The sequence below is a fragment of the Lepisosteus platostomus genome, chromosome 12 (assembly GCF_059453375.1).
Source record: "Lepisosteus platostomus isolate fLepPlt1 chromosome 12, fLepPlt1.hap1, whole genome shotgun sequence".
NCBI classification, from domain to species: Eukaryota; Metazoa; Chordata; class Actinopteri; order Semionotiformes; family Lepisosteidae; genus Lepisosteus; species Lepisosteus platostomus.
This window is the reverse complement of record NC_142622.1, coordinates 2,962,143-2,980,381: the sequence shown is the minus strand read 5'-3', so window position 1 is coordinate 2,980,381 and position 18,239 is coordinate 2,962,143. Positions and strand designations below refer to the sequence as shown.

General features: G+C 36.3%; 1 protein-coding gene across 3 annotated transcripts in view; it reads right to left on the bottom strand.

The window, feature by feature from the left end:
- The window catches only part of dgkb (diacylglycerol kinase, beta), a 108,870-nt gene that overhangs the window by 34,305 nt on the left and 56,326 nt on the right, over window positions 1-18,239 (bottom strand). For all 3 annotated transcript variants that reach the window (XM_088600452.1, XM_088600453.1, XM_088600454.1), the window contains one exon: window positions 16,067-16,131. In XM_088600452.1, coding sequence (XP_088456578.1) covers window positions 16,067-16,131 — 65 coding nt within the window. The remainder of the gene's footprint in view (window positions 1-16,066; window positions 16,132-18,239) is intronic.

The window sequence follows — 18,239 nt, the reverse complement described above, 5'->3', positions numbered from 1 at the left end:
TTTTTTAACATCAAGAAAAATGTCTGGGCTCCTGTCATACCCAGGATTCCAACAGGCTTTTACAGACATGGTTACTTGAAGTGTTCCTATTCAGTTTATTTATTTACTGAGCAACAAGGAACCCAGGCCATGTAGTGAAGAGCACTAGCTGTTGTAATAGATAAGATACACAAACAATTGAGAGTGTGTTAACATTCTCCAGCCTTTATCCCAGCACTCCACTCCACACATGAGCTGAGGAGACAGAATCTAGATGACTACAGTGTATTCCGGAATTCCATTGTAGATTCCTGAATGACACGAACTCGGAGAAGAGCAGCTGACCTACTGTAGCTGAGACAGGTTCTCACTCGATCCTCGATTTTAATCTTCACCATGCTTTAATCTTGATCTCTACACAGTCGATGAATCGTAAAACATACTTCCATAACTAAATAAATATTTAACTTTATATATTATTATATTATTAAATTATATATTTAATAATCCAGTTACAGCATTCAGTACTAAACCTCTCTCCTCCACATTTGCAGATATAGAAAAACTATCGTACGTTGTCTCCTTAAGATCACAGTGTTAAATAAAACAGAAACTTGTTCATGGTTAACCATTAGGTTAACATTGATAGCTGATGCTCGCAAATCAGAAAGCTGCAATGAAAATTCACAATTGGTTATCTTGCCTTGCTTCACTCAAACATAAACTCTCTGATGACATTATAAAAATAAAAATGTGCATTATTGTAATTAAAGTAATTTCTCAAAGGTAATTTCTAGCCTTCAAAATACCGTGCAGGCTAGAACTTCCTTGCTGCTTTTCTTGCGTGGTCTCCTGGGGTTTCTGATCATGTTGCTAACTGGAAAATCTTCCCAAAGAGACACCATTTAGATGACAGTGATGATGTCAACAGTGTGTTCAGGCACGTTTCCGTAGCAATGCTCGTTATTAATGAAGGTCTGTCTTTGCATTACAAGGAGTCACTCCACAGGGGCTCTGGTACATTAGTCCCACTAGTAATGTAATTGTCACTAGAGATTCCTTTTGTTATTTCATTCTCAAATTTTAACAAGGTAATATATACTACAGTACATTCATTTTAAAATGGATAAAAGTGTAAAAAAATACAAGAGTGAGTTATTTGAATGAGAGATCTTATTTCAAGGAACCATACAGGAAGTAGACAAATAATATACTGCAGTTTATAGCTCTTTGCAATGATTTTGAACTATTTGCTTTATTAGCTTACAATTTGTGCTTCACTGTGTGAGATTCTGAGTTTTTATCACTGCTTAACATATAACTTAAAGCAATGGGGGCATGGAAGTAATTGAAAGATAAACAGTACAGTAGATGTAGATATTGTTTATACTATACTACTATGCTATACTGTACATACAATTCCTCATCATCACTAAATAATTAGATACTGTATACAGTATTCTAATGCCCTAAATGGAAATAATAGTAATGCATTTATAAAGCAAAATGTAAAACCTCTAAACATTTGTCACAGGCTGTAACTAATTCCCCCTCTCATACCTCAGACTTGATGACCATACAGAGATCATATCGAACTATTATATCAAACTGGCAGCAATGAGTGCGTTGATCTCTCACTCGTTGTTGCCAGCTGTTCCACACCATATAGGGTGACAGAAAGAGTAATACAATACAAGCAGAAATAACACATAAACTGTTCAAAGTGACCAAGATAACTTTAAGCCAGTCTAATACATTGTCCTCTCTAAGGCTGTCTGTGGTGCTCGCATGAATTACTGGTAACTGCTTCTTGAATTTGAAGACATCCTGCATGTGTGACAGGGAAGCCCTTACAACGCGGAAAGACATATTCTTTGCTGTATTTATGTTTACAGTCAATAACTCACAGCTGCTCGATGATGAGAGCTTTGTGCCATTTCAGCTCTACTTTGCCATTAACACGCATCCTAAACAATTTGAATCTGCCACATTAAACTACTAGAATATGTCCTGTGTTAGTAAAATTAAAGGTAAAAATGAATGAACAATGTTGGATTGATGTACGGCAATGCTTTTTCTCCAAGTGATCTCAAGACGGCTTGCCAAGACGTCCCTCTGCCAAAGACAGCAGCCTTGAAATGCGGCTTCTGTTGAGGCTTCCTGCACCCTCACACCCACCCTAATGAAGAACAGGGGCTGTCTAACAAGGGGATTGACGGAAATGCCAAGATAAGGGCAGCTTCAGCCAAACGCTAATGACCTGCATTGAATTTTGGGCACAATCAAGGGGCCAACGCAGCCTCCTGGGTGCATATGGACCGTGAAATTACAGCGTGTGAAGACAAACCCGAGACTCCCAACACTGGAGCTCAGCTTGGGTCCGTGCATTCTCCAGTGCGGCATTTTCTTCAAAGAACTTGTACCCCCAAATGGTGCAATATTTTCGGGTTACCAAGTCTGGCGTTCTAAATTCTGGCTAATTTAATATTCCCTTCACTCTGTCTGTACCCCTAGCTAAAGTACATCTGTCACACACCACACAGCATGCCCTTCAGCAGGAAGTTCCCGGTCTGAGGGTGCTGTAGATCAAAATTTGCCTTTACTATGCCTCTGTTTTTTGAACCCCAACCCATAACACTCTTACTACAATGTATTACACAAAATTTTGACAACTTCTTTATCAAGAGAGCTTTTTGGGGCCAGTTTTCATGGTTTAGTGTCCATTTTGGGATTTTTTTCCTGTATTTCTTTTTAATCTCCTATCATGTCATATTCTAAACAAGATGTTACTATTCAGTATTATGTGTACAGAGTTCATGGGAAATTGAAATCAACAGCGAGTGCCCATTAGGAAAACAATGAATTTTCAACTTTCATATAATCAGTTTGTTTTCCCTTTAGTTTGTTTTCCATTTACATCCTCAGCAACTTTTGTTGCTGTAGCTACCGGTAATCTCATACCTGATGATTGAAGGTTTTATTCAGCAAATCATTGACGTTTCTTGTAATTTCCCTCACAGATCACCTTTGTTTGTGGAGAGTAATTAGAGATATAGTACATGATTATCATATTCTGTCACCTTCCGTGGAGCTATGGTAACCCAACTCCTAAACACTCCTGGGAAGTGTCTGCAGATGATAAAACGTAGAGGTGGTAAATGAAGGTTTGGAGTTGTTTTGTCAGTACACAAAAAAAGAGATGCAGGTGAAAATACAAAGTGTAAGTGGGGCTGTCTGCTGGCTCGTAATCAATGACTTTGATTCACAAAATGTATTTCATTTTGCCCATATATTTAAAGATTCTAGCCTGTTAAACTAGGCAGAGTAAAATACTTAGATTTTGTCTTGTTTGTCAACCAAAGCTTCCACCAATTAGATGGTCTGAACAGCCTTACTAACTTCCTGTGAATGACCGCTCAGTCCAATACAGGTTATCGGTATTCAAGATCCAGGGCCTATCTCAGCAGCCAGTGGGCTTATGACTTGATACAGTCTGGGCCGAATGCCCTTTGATTGCTGGGTACACACATGTGCATGTACAATACACACAGGCAGCAAAAATAAACATCATAGCACATAAAAATAATAAGTGAAATAACAAAATAAACTTTACTGTAGTAATAATTAAGTCATCCCATTCCTTCAACAAACAATGAACCAGATTACACATGAAATTGTTTCAATTTGGATCAGGTAAAAAGACGATCATGTCTCCTGTCTGGTAGTATTCCAGGGACAGTTTTATGCTATTTATTTTTATGCTGATTTTTACCAAACTAAAATCTCCAAAGACCTCACAAGGAAAATCTTGCTCACTTCCACAAACTGTGAACTGTAATAAAAGACACAACTTCAAATTTCAATTCTACAAACACAGAACCTGACAGATCTTCCAGACTGCACCTGCCTAATGCACTGTAATATAATTAATCCAGCCTCCCCCTCTGAATTTACCAAGACATGTTTCTGCATTCTGCATTCTGCATTTCAACAAATTCTGATCCGTGATCACTTCAAATAAAACCTTTCTGAAGCACATAAAAGGCACATTTTGTAGCTCATAAACCAGACGTTTTCCAAAGGCAAGATAAATCGAACTGCTTGCTGTATAAAACAGTCAATGCCTTTGCAGTTAGAACAGTGTCGGATCATCATATAATACAGTGTTAAGAGGGCAGGTTACACTCAAGTGCTGTTATCCTGAGGCTAGAGTATTTCTGCACTCTCATACACAGCCGTGAAAAAAAAGGTGTTCTACCATTGATTTTTCCCTTGACACTTAATATAACCTGGTATGATCTATGACCTTATTTTCACACTAATTTCTTCTTTATCTAAGGTGATAAATAGCACATTGACATTACTAGTTTTTGTGCATTTCATCAACGTAAGTTGTTGTCTATAACATGACATCTCCCAGCGCTGTAGAAAAAGACTGCCTTGTATTCACAGTTTTAAAGAGACAGAAAGTTGATTGTTCCTCTAGAACATGAGAACGTAGGAAATGGTTACCAATGAGAGGAGGACACTGGCCCATCAAGCCTGTCTGGTGGTCAGTAGTTAATTGATCCAAGGATCTCCATATTGTCTCTAAAAGATGTGAATGATGTAAACATAAACCCTAAGGTACTTTCATAAGTAGCCTCTAACAGATCAGCATTTCACATTTATTTAGAATTTATATTTGCAATACCCTGCACTTGTCTGTATCCAGCAGTGAATGTTATCTAAATCTTTTTTAATGTCATCCGATGCTTATACAGTGTTTGCTAATCCTCTTAATCTGGTATTGTCTACAAACTCGAATAGTTTACTTACTATTCAGGAGTCTAGATCGTTGATATAAATTAAGAAGACCAGATAAGATCACTGTTATTTGCCATATACAATTTCTTGTAATAGGAATTTGTCTTTTCGCATACCCCAACTTGCTCTCCATGAGACACACAGGCACACAGAAGGGGAGAGAGAAGCTTATGGTCAGATATTTATATGGCGCCCCTGGAGCAGCTGGGGTTAAGGGCCTTGCTCAGGGGCCAAACAGAGAAGGATTCCTCTGCCGACCACAGGATACGAACTGGCAACCTTCCAGCCACAGGCGCAGATCCTTAGTCCCAGAGCCACCGGCCCTACCACAGATCCCTGCGGCACTCCACTTTTTCTGTCACCCCAATTTGCCTGACTGCCCACCATCTGCAATTTAAGAATGAACCTTTTATAGGGAATGTGATCAAAGGAATTCTTAAAATCTAACTACACCATTTTGTATGCCCTATGTATCCATCACTGATGTTTATTCAAAGAACTCTTACAAGTTAGTTAGGCAAGACCTATATTTTCTGAATTCCATATAGGTGATTGTATAGTTTAGACCTTATAATCATTTCCATTACTTTACACTAGAAGTCAGGCTTATAGGTCTTTAATTACTTAGCTCAGTTTTCTCACTCTTTTTATAAATGGGTACTGCATTAGCAGTTCTCCAGGCCCTGGGTATTACCCCAGACTTAAGTGACTTTTGGGAGTGTTGAAGCAATGGTTTCTGAGTAACATCTCTCATTTCCTTGAGTACAATTGGTAAGATACTGTACCATCATGCTCCAGGGATTTATTAATCTGAAACTCTTCTCCCTCTTCTGTGTTAGTAGCATCCAATACAGAACCTTGTACTTCTGCTGCCTGAGGCATGCTGGTGACTTCTTTCATGGTGAATAATGTATCTGACTGAAATGATCTTTTAGTACATCAGACATTTTCCTTTTATTGTGTAAAAGATTATCGTTTTTTGTCCCAGACATATTTTAACTGCATTTTTGTTGTTGTGCTGAAACAACTCTTTTTTACCCTCCATTGCAATATTCCTTTCACTTTCTATTTTGTCCTTTCTAATATCGTTTCTTACCAGTGCTTCCACTACATTCAACTCTGTAGTTAACTGGATCCTCATATTTCTTAATGATTTTATAAAGCACTCCTTTTTTCTTTATGATTTTCCTAATTGTATTGTTTTTGGTATTGTTACTGATATTGTTTGTTAGCTTTTAATTTACACACGTTTGGGCTAAATATGTTCCATGCTTTAAGCAGAATCTGTTTAAACCTTTGCCATCTGCTTTCCACTGATTTCCAATCTGTCCTATCTCACTGTACTTCACTTAAACTGTGTTTCATCCCTTCAAAATCTGTTTTCCAGAATTGTAAACTGTTGCTTTGGACTCATCCTGAACAGTTTCAAACTATACTTCAAAGCACATAATTCTATGATCATAGTTCCTTAATGTTTCTCCCACAGTTCCCTTATGGTTCAACAAAACAATTACTTTATGAAAAATGATTCAATAATTACCATCACCAAGAAACAGAAGGAATGGCATTCCGCAGTCCAAAAAGGTTATCTTGAGCATATTCTCTGCGGAAAACTGTGGAGTTCAAAGATTACTTCAATTCAATTGGACAGAACTCCCCAGAGGGGATTACTAGTATACCTGCTGCTTTTCTGAACCCCCTTCCCATTTTGTGACTTTAAATTTTTAAGTAGATATTTTATCGTTAAAAGATGTCAAAGTTGCCATTTTGAAGATCAAATTGATTTCAAGCAAAGCTTTACATCAGAAATTTGCCAAATGCCACAGCACCATGGAAATTAAAAATCTTCACGACAGTATTACTGGTGAGACTGTTAAGGCCCTATCCTCACTTCATGTCCGAGAGTCTGAAAGATAGAAAGTAGCTTGTTTTGACTTGACAATGAAAAGGAGAGACAATGAAAAAAAGTGGGTTTTGAAGAAGTCGGTTGCCCAAGCTTTCTATTGTTAGAGCCGTAATGAAAGATTCAATTTATCGAATATCCATATCTTTATCCTTAGTCCAACAACGAATCAAACATTTGATGTTTCTGTAATTTGAATGGGTGGCCAAGAAAACGTCGCCACAGTAAGTTTTTCACTGCTTCAAAGTGAGGTGAATGAGGTATTACGTGGACACCTTTAGAGCTGAACACATCGCCGAATGCACTACAGCCTGATCAAAATGTAAAAAAAACACATTAAATTGGGAGCCTTCATTTCAATATTAACTCCAGAGGCTAAGAAAGACTTCAGCATGTTCAACAAGCAAAACACTCAAATGTGAGCAGTACCTATAACACCCTCGTCAATTAATCTCTGTTTTTAGTGATGTGCAAAGTGAGCTATTCTCAGATTTATTGTGGTTATAATTACATTTTAAATTATAATTTTAAATTTCCCTGCATATACAGTATAGTGCTTTTCATGGAAAAGAATACCAAAGGAGTTTAATTCACCAATGTTGTACAGCCCCAGGGCACTGGGGTTAACATCCCTACTTTTACAAACAGTGCCCTTTGACAGTTAATAATCAAGTGATCAGGGACCCAGTTTAACTTCTTATCTGAAGGATGTCACCTCCTACAGCACAGTGTCCCATGTCTCCTCACATGGGCTTTGGTTTTGACATCTTAAACAGAGAAATGAATACCACCTACTGACCTGGTACACCAAGATCACTTACAGTACAGCAGCAACCTGGGTTTGATTACAGGTCTCCCATCCCAGTATTGACCAGGCCCAGCCTTGCTTAGCTTCTGAGTTTAAAAAGGTGGCGGTATTATGGATTAATGTCTTTATCCTAAAGAAAGCAAAAAATGAAGAAGTGAAGTGTGGTGGCAATGATTAATTGTTTCTGTTTTACTGCTATGAAACCAGACAGCAGTGTGTCTTCCTACTCTTTACTGCACAGATGAAAGCATTGTTGGTGATACAGCCTGGGATGAAAACAAAAGCCCTTTGCTGTTTAGGTCTTAAGGCTTCAAACCTTGCAGCACTGTCCGCAGCATGGAGACACAATGGGTGTCAACAGCAGAACAGCCAGCTTCCAAGCTGAGTAACAAAGTCATTCAGCAGTTAGCTGCTGTCTTACGACTTGCTAAAGGGCTCCAACCACCTTCAGCGAAGTTGCTACCAAAGGTCAGTACCAAAGGCCTTAGTGCTGAAACACTGCATTGTACTAAAGTCCATCAAATGTTTCTAATAGTTTTAGTATATAGCACAGTATTTAGACTTTTCAGGTTTACTATATATTACTATTACCAACAGCCAGAAAAATACACGTTTTACAGTGACATCTAGTGGCACCCAATTTGACAAAACATCTTTTTTATGAAAAGGTTCAACTGGGATCATTGTGATATACAGTACATCCACAAGACTAAAAAACCGACGTGCAAGAAATGACAATGACATTTTCTTACTGTTCAATCTGTGAAAATTAACATATCTAACTATATCTTTCTTTTTTGTGTGTGTGATTGTGTTTTTAAGGCTGTGCTGCTGTTCATTCTCTTCAAACCCAGTGTTCAATGATTTCTTTCCTCTCTTACAGTACACATTGCTAGTTTTTGGACAGCCTGACAGAAACATTGTGTAAAAATAGCTCTGGTAAAGAAATACTGCATTATTTTTAATTGCACGTTAACATAAGGGCTGCAGTCTTCTCATGTTTTAAAAATAAAAACGAATAAGGAGGGGCATGAAAGAAATATATGGACAGATTGCTGCTCATCAGGAAACAATCTAAGCAGGCTGACAACACTGCAGCCCTGGTGGTGATTCCTCCATGTCTAGTAGGAATAAACACACAGACATGTCCAAAATGCAAAAATATTCCTGAACTATTACTTTCATGAACTACAATAGAAAGGTACTATCTTCACTAGAAGATTGTTAAGGCTAGAAAATACTACTACAATACAACTGCCACAGCTTTTATTACTGTTGTTGCTACTGTAAGCTACTAATGCTATTGCTGCTGCTAATACTACTACTGCTGTTACTACGACTATAATAACATTCCTAAGATAATAAGCTGTTGTATAACTAAAAGAAAATAAAGCTAAACTACTGTCAGCTCGAAACTAAAGAAACATGTTTTGAAATGTATTGAGAGTTTCACAACGCAAGAAAGAATCTTATTGCCAAGAGCAGGGGTTTAAAGAAAGAGCTATTCTGCCCTCCCTCCACGATATGTTTTAGTTCCCTGAAGAAATGAAAATCAATTACAAAAAGACAAATATTTAAGAGACTGAATCCAAGGTCAAACAAAACTTGGATGTAAATTTGTGGTTGAGAAGTGGTATTGTGAACAAGCCATCAATTTGCAAAGTCGCATTTGTGTATGGAAATAATGTACATACACTAAGAATAGCAAAGAATGCACCCTAGAGTAATGGTCTGACTAGGACTTGTGACCTACGATTGTTGTATTGTTGTAAGAAGAATGTAAACACAGGGTAAATAGGCCACAGGGACAGAATTATTTACACGATTAGCCTTTATGCATTGCAACTCTTGAGTCACCCTTAATATTTGATTTCAACAAATATACACATTCTTAAAAAATAACCCATTTCAAAACAGTACATGCTTTTACCATTCTACGCCAACTTTTGCAAAAGGCTCGTTGTTATTGGAGCGTCATCTTAAAATTATATGAATGCCAAATACATATCATGCGCGGACGCAACTAAAATTCTGAGGTGTGGTTTCATAATATCGTTGTTTTGCCATGCTACAGGCCCCTGATTTTGGCAGTGCAGCGGATATCTTTGAGAGCCGTGACCATCTTCCAGGTGACACGTACTGTATACTGCTCTTTCTACTCCGTCCTTCACAAACCCACGATTCGAAAAGAAGCAACCATTCCATCAGGCACAATCCCCAGAGGAGACCTAGATCTCTTTGTATCAGCTCCTGTTTGAATTACACATCTTTTCAAAATCATTTCTTTCTATTCATCATACTTATTATAGAAAATAAACATTGTGGGTTTTTTTTTAATCAGTGGGAGAAGAAAAAAAACAACTTTTCAGGGGGTTCCTACTGTGAGACAGACAGGGCCACAGGTGAGATCTCAATAAATTACACTCATAAGTGGTCATTAATTATAGATGACAGCCTGGTTAGACAAATTATTTTATCTCAAATTAGGTGCAAGCAATTAGGCAGCCAGAGGCCTTGGCTCCTCTAGCAAGTATGCAGGCACCGGCAGCTGGCTGGGCTGGGTCACACAATTCCTTCTTTGAAGAAACCAATAATTAAGCTAAGTATCGCAGAATGTTTTGGCTTCCCTCTGCCTTTTGGAAAGGTTAACACAGGAATATTTTAAAGCGTAAGTACGTAAATGCTAAAGGGCTGAGTAAGCTGGTTTGAAAGGGTGATAACCCCTTGTTATCCAGTTGCTCCCTGTTCTTTGTTTAAAAATTTCACTGAGGTGTTCCTTTTCCCTCCTTGCTTCTTAATTTTGAGACTTTTCTGTTTCGGAAAGCCAGTACGCAATAATGAAAATGAATAAAAATAATGCTCATTATGGGGAAAGAGCTACAGGTTACTCAGTTTAATAAGGGACAAAATTATTATTAATGTAATGTTTCAGTCAGGAAGGTAGGTGTATGTAGTTCATATTTATCTGATAATTTCCATATGTGAACTCTCAGGTATGCCTTTGAATGCTTAACATTGAAGGTGTTATAAAATAAAGCTGTAGCTGTTGCTTTCTTTGAATTTAATTAAAAAACAGGTAGAGTGTGAAGGTATTCACCCTCCCAAGAACTGATACCTATTCTCTGAAATGTGGATTCCATTTAGTCAACAGCAAAGCAGCAACTGGAAATTGCATCTAATTAGAGAAAAGCAGCAAGCCTTACTATGTTTTATTGTTTTTGCAAGAATACAACTCCTGTTGACAAACCAGCAATCATTAATGTTAAACATGATGGTGTCAGGCCTTGCGATCATTTTCATTAAGATCTTGATTTACCACCACTTTATAGGAAAGATACTGCTGCTCTGTAATCAGCCTATAGAAGAGATACAATGATGAATTCCTGGGTTTAAAGGGAATGTCCTACACTGACAGAATGACTGAAGTTAACCTTCTTAGTCTTGAAAAGAGAAGATTATAAGGGGGCCTATTCAAAAGCCTCAAAGGCACTGACAACATCAACTCAGTGGATTGTTTCAGAAAGAACAGTAAAACATGAACCAGTGAACATAAATGGAAACCACCATTTAAGTCTGCATTACCTGCATTTAACATTGAGAACAGGAAGCACATCTTTAAGCGGTGTGGGAGTGTGGATCGAGCTACAGTACCCAGCCAAGTTGTTGAAGCTCATATCCTGTCCTCTTTGAAGAAAAGAGTGGAACAATTATTGTAGCTACTTACTACCAAATGAGCAAGGCAGGCCAAGAGGCCTCTTCTCATTTGTAATGTGTCTTATGTTCTTAGTGTTTGCAGTATAGTGAAACACTCATTGACCAGGCCAATGAATTGTGTGTGGACACAAGTAGGTTAATCTGTTTAACTGCTCCCTGTCCAGAAACTTAAAAAAAAATATTTCTGTACAGTAGCCCCTGCAGCAGCAATATAAAAATTCTATTTTTAAAAACGTATAAACAAAACACCAATTAAATTCAATTAAAAAGAAAGAAAGCTTTTCAGCCCTTTATTTACCAGAAGGCATTTTGAGCCATCCAGCCCTGTAATAACTGTGATGGAAACTTCACAGATGCTTGGACCTTAAAATCTCAAGGGATGAGACATGAGAACAAAAACATTCTGTTCTGAATATTTGTTCTTAAAAAATAGAAAATGATAGAGGCAATTCAGTGAAACACTACATGTAGCTCTTCATAACTGTTTAGCCTCCTAAATTCTTTGCCCCACATGAAGAAAATTAAAACGGAATCACGTTTGCAGACAGCAAATTAAAAACAGAAAGAGGCTGCATGAGGCAAGCCGGAAACTGAGCTTCTGTAGGACAGACAAACTGGTTGTAAACTGCTGACAGGACCTTGGTTACGGTCATTTTCCCTGTAGTATTTTTTCAAAAAGTTTGTCATTTCCAGACTTTTCCCCCTTTTTTATAGTAAAAAAACCCACACATCTAATAGAAAAAGGGCTAAATGAGAATAAGCACAATCATAACAAAGGTCTGCATTTAGCTCCCTATCTTTTCTGAATTAATATAATAATAATATAATAATAACGTTAGTCCCCCCATTTCTTAACTCACACACAACAGAGCATAACACATCTGTCCATTTTGTCCTTTTTCTCTGTACACCCAATGTTCATGAAAAGTGCACACCTCCCATCGGATGTGCATATTTCCTCATGCTGTCTAAGCAGTAGAGTTTCTCACCTCTTCCACAAAAGCCCTCACACCCACACTGCAAAATACAAATGCCAACTTTATGAACTGCACAAAAGCTGTTAAAAACCAAACAAAATAATCACAAATGTATTAAATCGATTGGTTTCGGAAAACAAAACATCATACTGTATGCCATTGATTGGCTGCACAATGAAGAGAGGGATACTGTATAGCAGACCCTTAATTCACAAATTGCAGCACTATCTGTTTAAATTGTATGGTTAAAATCCTCCTTGGCTTTCCGTTATGTCTGATACAGTAGGTGCTTCGTATAAAAAACGATGCACATCTGCACACCCTGGCTTTGGTTTTTCAGTAAGCTCCTGGCAATCTGGTGCCATTGAGAATCACTCAATAAACATGAAAAATAAAATGATGCAATATTCCAGTTTAAAACATTTAGAAATAATAGAGTGGGACATCACTCCAAATTTCTTCAAAAAGTCTTTGTAAGCCTCAGACAAAAGCCAAGGTATAATTACTGTGACATCGACACCAATTCTAATAAAATTCATGACATTTGGTCAAAATATTTCATACCCAATTCAGGATTCATGCGAAGAGATCTGAAAACCTTTCTTTTAAGCAGAGATTAGCATATAATTACATTTGAGATAACTGACATAAAGAACAATATATTTTAACAAGCCTCTGTGTCAGTGGCCTGATTGCCTTACTTTAATCCACAGACCTAATTATCACCTTCTTATGGACTGGCTTTAGAAGTAAATTAATCTATTTGCAAAGTGTCAAATTTTGTCACCTTTTTTTTCATAATCACCTTAGGTGCAAATAAAAAGACGGAGTACTGTGTATTCATCAACAAGATCATTTCTTTAATAATTAAAAAAGAACATGTCATTATTTTGTTGTTAATTAAAACTGATCAAATATTTATGCCTTGTTTAAGGTCAGATCTATGACAAATATAACATTCTGTACTTTAAATACCAGAACTCAATTAAAATAACAGACTTCACAAAATCTGTGACACTGCTTTGGCCTAGCTGATTATGGACCTATTTTTATCTGATGTAAAACTACTACATACAGTACAGTGCTTTATAAGTGTGACTGACATTTTTCTTTAAAAAATTTGTTTTCTAAATAAAATTTTCAGGGATGGATACAGTCATATTCAACTGGGGTCAGTTTATTCTCACATTTTGTGAGATGGTTATGTGTGGATTCGTTACTGACCAGCCCTAACATGTACACTGAATCATTTACAGTACAAAGCCAATGGAGAATAGGCACTTTTTGCAACAATGTGTGCTGTGTTGCACTGTTACTGGGACTCTGCATGACAACAGCTGGAGGTTTAGAGTTCTAGATGGCTGATATATTTGGGTTTTCTAGGAGGGAGGCCTGCCTTCTATATCAATGTCTGTCCTTCCACAGAAGGCAGGATTTTAAATGTGAGGTATTGTCCCCAACATACAGCATCACTAACATAAAAGATACCAAGAATATCAGGTTATCAGAACTTGAACCACTTTGAGCTTCATGTGGGTTGAGATTGCAAACCATTAACACTATTCTAGGGCTGCAGAAACTATGGATTCTTTGCTGCTGTTCAAGAGGCAAAGTGTGACTCCACAAAGCATGGATTCCTTTTAAAATATTCTGATTCTAAGCACAGTTTCAGGTTAAATATTCTTTATTCATACTGTGAATATTTTTTAGGTGGATAAGATAATGAACATTAAAACTGTTTCTATATATTTTTCCCCTTTGGTTACTGATTTTGCCAGTAAATTTATGTCTATGATCCCTTCAAGACACAACATCTTTGAGAACCTGTAAAATGGCTTATATTTAATATATTGAACTGGAAACTTTTTAAAACGTATTGAACAAGAGTCCTATATTTTGTTTAAGTGGGCTGAAGATACAATACCTTGAAAAAGTATAATCATGCATTATTAAAATAAAAAGGATAGTGTATAATAGAAAGATCCTAAACCCATTCCTTTCTATAAAATATTCATAGAATTCAAATAACAGATGATATAATTTTCTTAAAATATCTCAATCATTTTTCAAAATGGTATAAAACAATATCTATATACACAGGCTCAGAATTTCTAAGCATTTTGTCTCACTGAGGAAATTCACGATGTTCAGCTGTGGGATTCATTACAGTGCAGCCAGAAAGAGAACTGAGTAAACAAATGTAAAAGTACAATCTACAAGAATCTCAGATTTTTATGTGCGGTGATCTGTTTGTCAGATGTGAAGATTAAAGAAGTACCATATACTGTAGATCTGAGTTATATTAAAAGGGACTACACAAAAATACAGTAGTCAACAAATTACTTTGTCAAATAACTCCTTTCTACTGTACATTGTTTCCTGGAAGGAAACAGAAATGTAGACATGTGATTGGAAGAAAAGGCAGAGTATGAGCATGTATTGCAATAGATGTCATTCTGGGAGGCACACTCTCCAGACCCAAAGATTAAAAAAAATATCTGCATATAGTTTGCTCCTCGACAATTTTTTTGGTATTGCTGGATCTCTTTCTTATACTTTACTACAGTGACCTCTGGGTGGCTAGACGTCACCCACAGACTACTTTTTATGAATTTCTTCACAGCACAAAAAATACAGCTGGAAAATGTGGTTTACTAGGCAAATCACCCCACTATAAACCATTCATGTGGAAATGTGATTATTTTCCTGTCTATTAAGAGTCTCTGCAAAAGGTCTTACGTCTTCATTCAGACCCATAAATGATTTAAATCTACCCAAGCAAATTCAATTACACAACCAATTATTTCCCATTGTGACGAATGATTTATTGGTATTTTAATTATTGATATACAGTAGATGTAGATGCTCCATTTATGCATTTTTCGGCAAGAAGGAAAACACTTTTTGGGTTAGAACTAACAGGTGTATTATACTCACTCTATACAGTACATACAACGATTTCAGTTCTAGACCCTCAATTTGTTTTGTAAACCAATTTTTAATCATTTAAAAAATATAAAGTATAATGTAAAACATATTATACTTGCTATATAATGTATATACAGAAAGCAACAGATAGCAAATCAAGATTTAAAGTATTTTAACAAATAAATAATACATCCTTTAAAAATAAATCCCATAAAGGCCAGGCAGTAATAATTCATATAGTTAATAAAAATACACACATTATATAGACTGAAAATTGTTCTTATTATTACTGCTATAAAGATCTAGCGTTCTTCTGTGTGCATGTTGTTTAAAAACACACTGTTTTTTTTCCTCTGTATTTGTGTTTTTATCTAGGAAGAAACATCTTTCTTTCTGGATGGGTAAGCCATACACTCAGTTTATGAGACAACTGTTTATCAAGCAGCATTAAAAATTAAAAATCCCCCAAAAATCTCTTGCAGAGCAGAAAAATATGTTGCATTGTAAACATAACCTCGTGCAGAGTACATTGCACATAAACCTCCATAAAAATAATACAGTAGATCTATCCACATTACTTCACACATCTTAAATCTAAACAAATGAAGTAACAGCATTTCACCAGGCATATTGTAATTAAAGAAATTGTTGTAAACTTACCAGGTTTTGCTACTGTTTAAATGTAATGTTTGAAGTACCTGTTGAGTTTCAGGTATTATATTACTGTACCTGTGTTATAGGAACAAAAATGATTTTGTGGTGGACGCAACGATTGTCCTTTAGTATAGTACTTTAATCTGCATTTTTAAAATGTATTTTTGTGCAAAACATGCATGACAAATGTGACATACTGTATATAAGCTGCAAACAATGTTCAATGTTACACAATATAAGCTGTTTAATTATCTGTTAAATCAGGGGGAAAAAGCTGTAAATGAAATCCAAACTTACCTACTGTTGAACTTCTCAGGGTGCTTCTCCCGCATGATATGAAATCTGTGTGCAATGGAAGCATCCTTAAGGAAAGAGAAAAAAAACCTGGTGAAACAGAAGTTAGAATGTAGCAGAATGAGCTTTTCTTCCTTCTCTCCCAATGTTTACTACATCAAGCTGAGAGACACAATATTTCCCTGCTTTGTGCTCGTGACATTCAACAGATGACATAAATTGTAAGAATTTGAAGAATTAATCATTTGTTTTGTTTTATAGACCATAAACACATATGCCATGTCATGTAGTATCAGAAAATTCATAAACCTGCTATTCCAGATGAATGGTACTGTAAATAAACATTACAGAATTCTTACAGAATTAACCTAGATTACTGCTATGTTATTGCTCTGACTAATTCAATTACACTTTTTCATCCATTATTTTATTTATGCACAATACCAAAATATAAAATTCTAGATTAATGGTAGAATAAATGCATTCTAGCAGTTTAAATCTTTTTATGCTTCCATGCATGCTTTGATAATGACAACAGCACCAAATTTCTAGATGTCTGTGATTTTAAAATCTCTCTAAAAATGTAGTTTTTGTTGTGTTGTGGGTTGGTTTCTGTAAACTGATGGTGCAACATGTTTACATCTAAATAGTTGAATGATACCAATATACTATATGGAACCAGAAAACATATTTTTGCTTAATCAATATACAGGTGTACTAAAACAAACAACTCCATTTAGATATATATCATATTCAAGCGTGACCGTTTCATTACATAAATGCTGAAAATGCATAATTATTGATACAAATACATTTAATTCTTTTGAGCTTTGGAAAAAATGAGCTCCTTGGTAACTCAAGGCTGTGTTTTCACACAGATATCACTTTATTGACAAAAAACTCCCCTGCCATCTCAAACACCACAGGGTCTCTACAAAGTCTAATTAATTAAACACACATATTGAATAATAAGAGCTGAAACCATATAAGATGTTTTATTTTCCCTTGGCAACTATGTTGTGTTTCTTTTCCCGTTCCTGGCAACATGAGGGCTTATTTTATTTGTGTGTTATCTATTTGTTGCCATAGAAAGAATCATGTTAGGAGAAAACTCTGTGACATTGTATCAGTTTATACATCTGACAATTAATATTTAAGAAGTCTAAAGCACAACCTCTAATCAAATCTGGCAAAAGGGATTTTTTTATTGAAGTAGTAGCTCATTTATGTAGCATTTGCACTTTACAGTTTATTTCTTTACCAGTTTGACTTTCTATATAGTGCAATGTTTCATATGCTTTGGTTTCATTTGGAATGTTTGACCACAATGGCAGAAATACAACACCTGAAGACACAGAATCACCAGGCAAGGAGAATCTTGTGCACAACATTCCAACTGCAGGTAACACTACTTGGAAGACTTTAGGAATAGCTCAGAGAACACTGATAAATGGTGCTTCCTATGCCATTTTGAAAAACATGACAATTCCCTTTAAGATTTAACAATACACTGAGTTAAAGAGCCTTTGCTATTTATTTTGACTGAGCAAAGATCTTTTTTTTTTCCATTTAAAAAGCAATCTGTTACTTGGATCCAGTTATTGTGTCTGTAACCTCAGGAGATACCCCCTGATGTCTCACAGCATGAAACTGAGAACCCCAAAAAGCTGATTTTTTTTCCAATGTGATGTCTTTTGTAGGTGATGTTAGACGGAGACCAAAGTGATGTTTGTTTTTAAACTCCCCAAAGATAACACTCTGCATGCAAGAAAGAACTGGAGTGCTGATGGAAACATCTTAAACAGTGTTACTTGACTTCTTACAAGCTATACGGCAATCATAAAATAAGAAAGAAAAAGTTCAAAAGCAATATCTTAAAGGCATGGTAGCACTAACATTGATCAAAGCCCTGAGATCGCAGAGGCAGATCCCGCTGGGTGAGTGAAACTCTTGAGATTTACCAACAAACTGCTCAAAGCAGACTAAAGCAGTTTTACCAGACTTCAATGTACTGTAGAAAAGCCGTTCATTTGTATACACTGAACCCATCTCAAAGTTATCTGCATAAACAGGAATACAATGGATGTGAAGCTCACCAAAACACCCTGCTTTGAAGCCAATGTACAGTAAAGTGTGGACATGCATGGATCTCAGAAGTGACACAGTTGGTATTTCT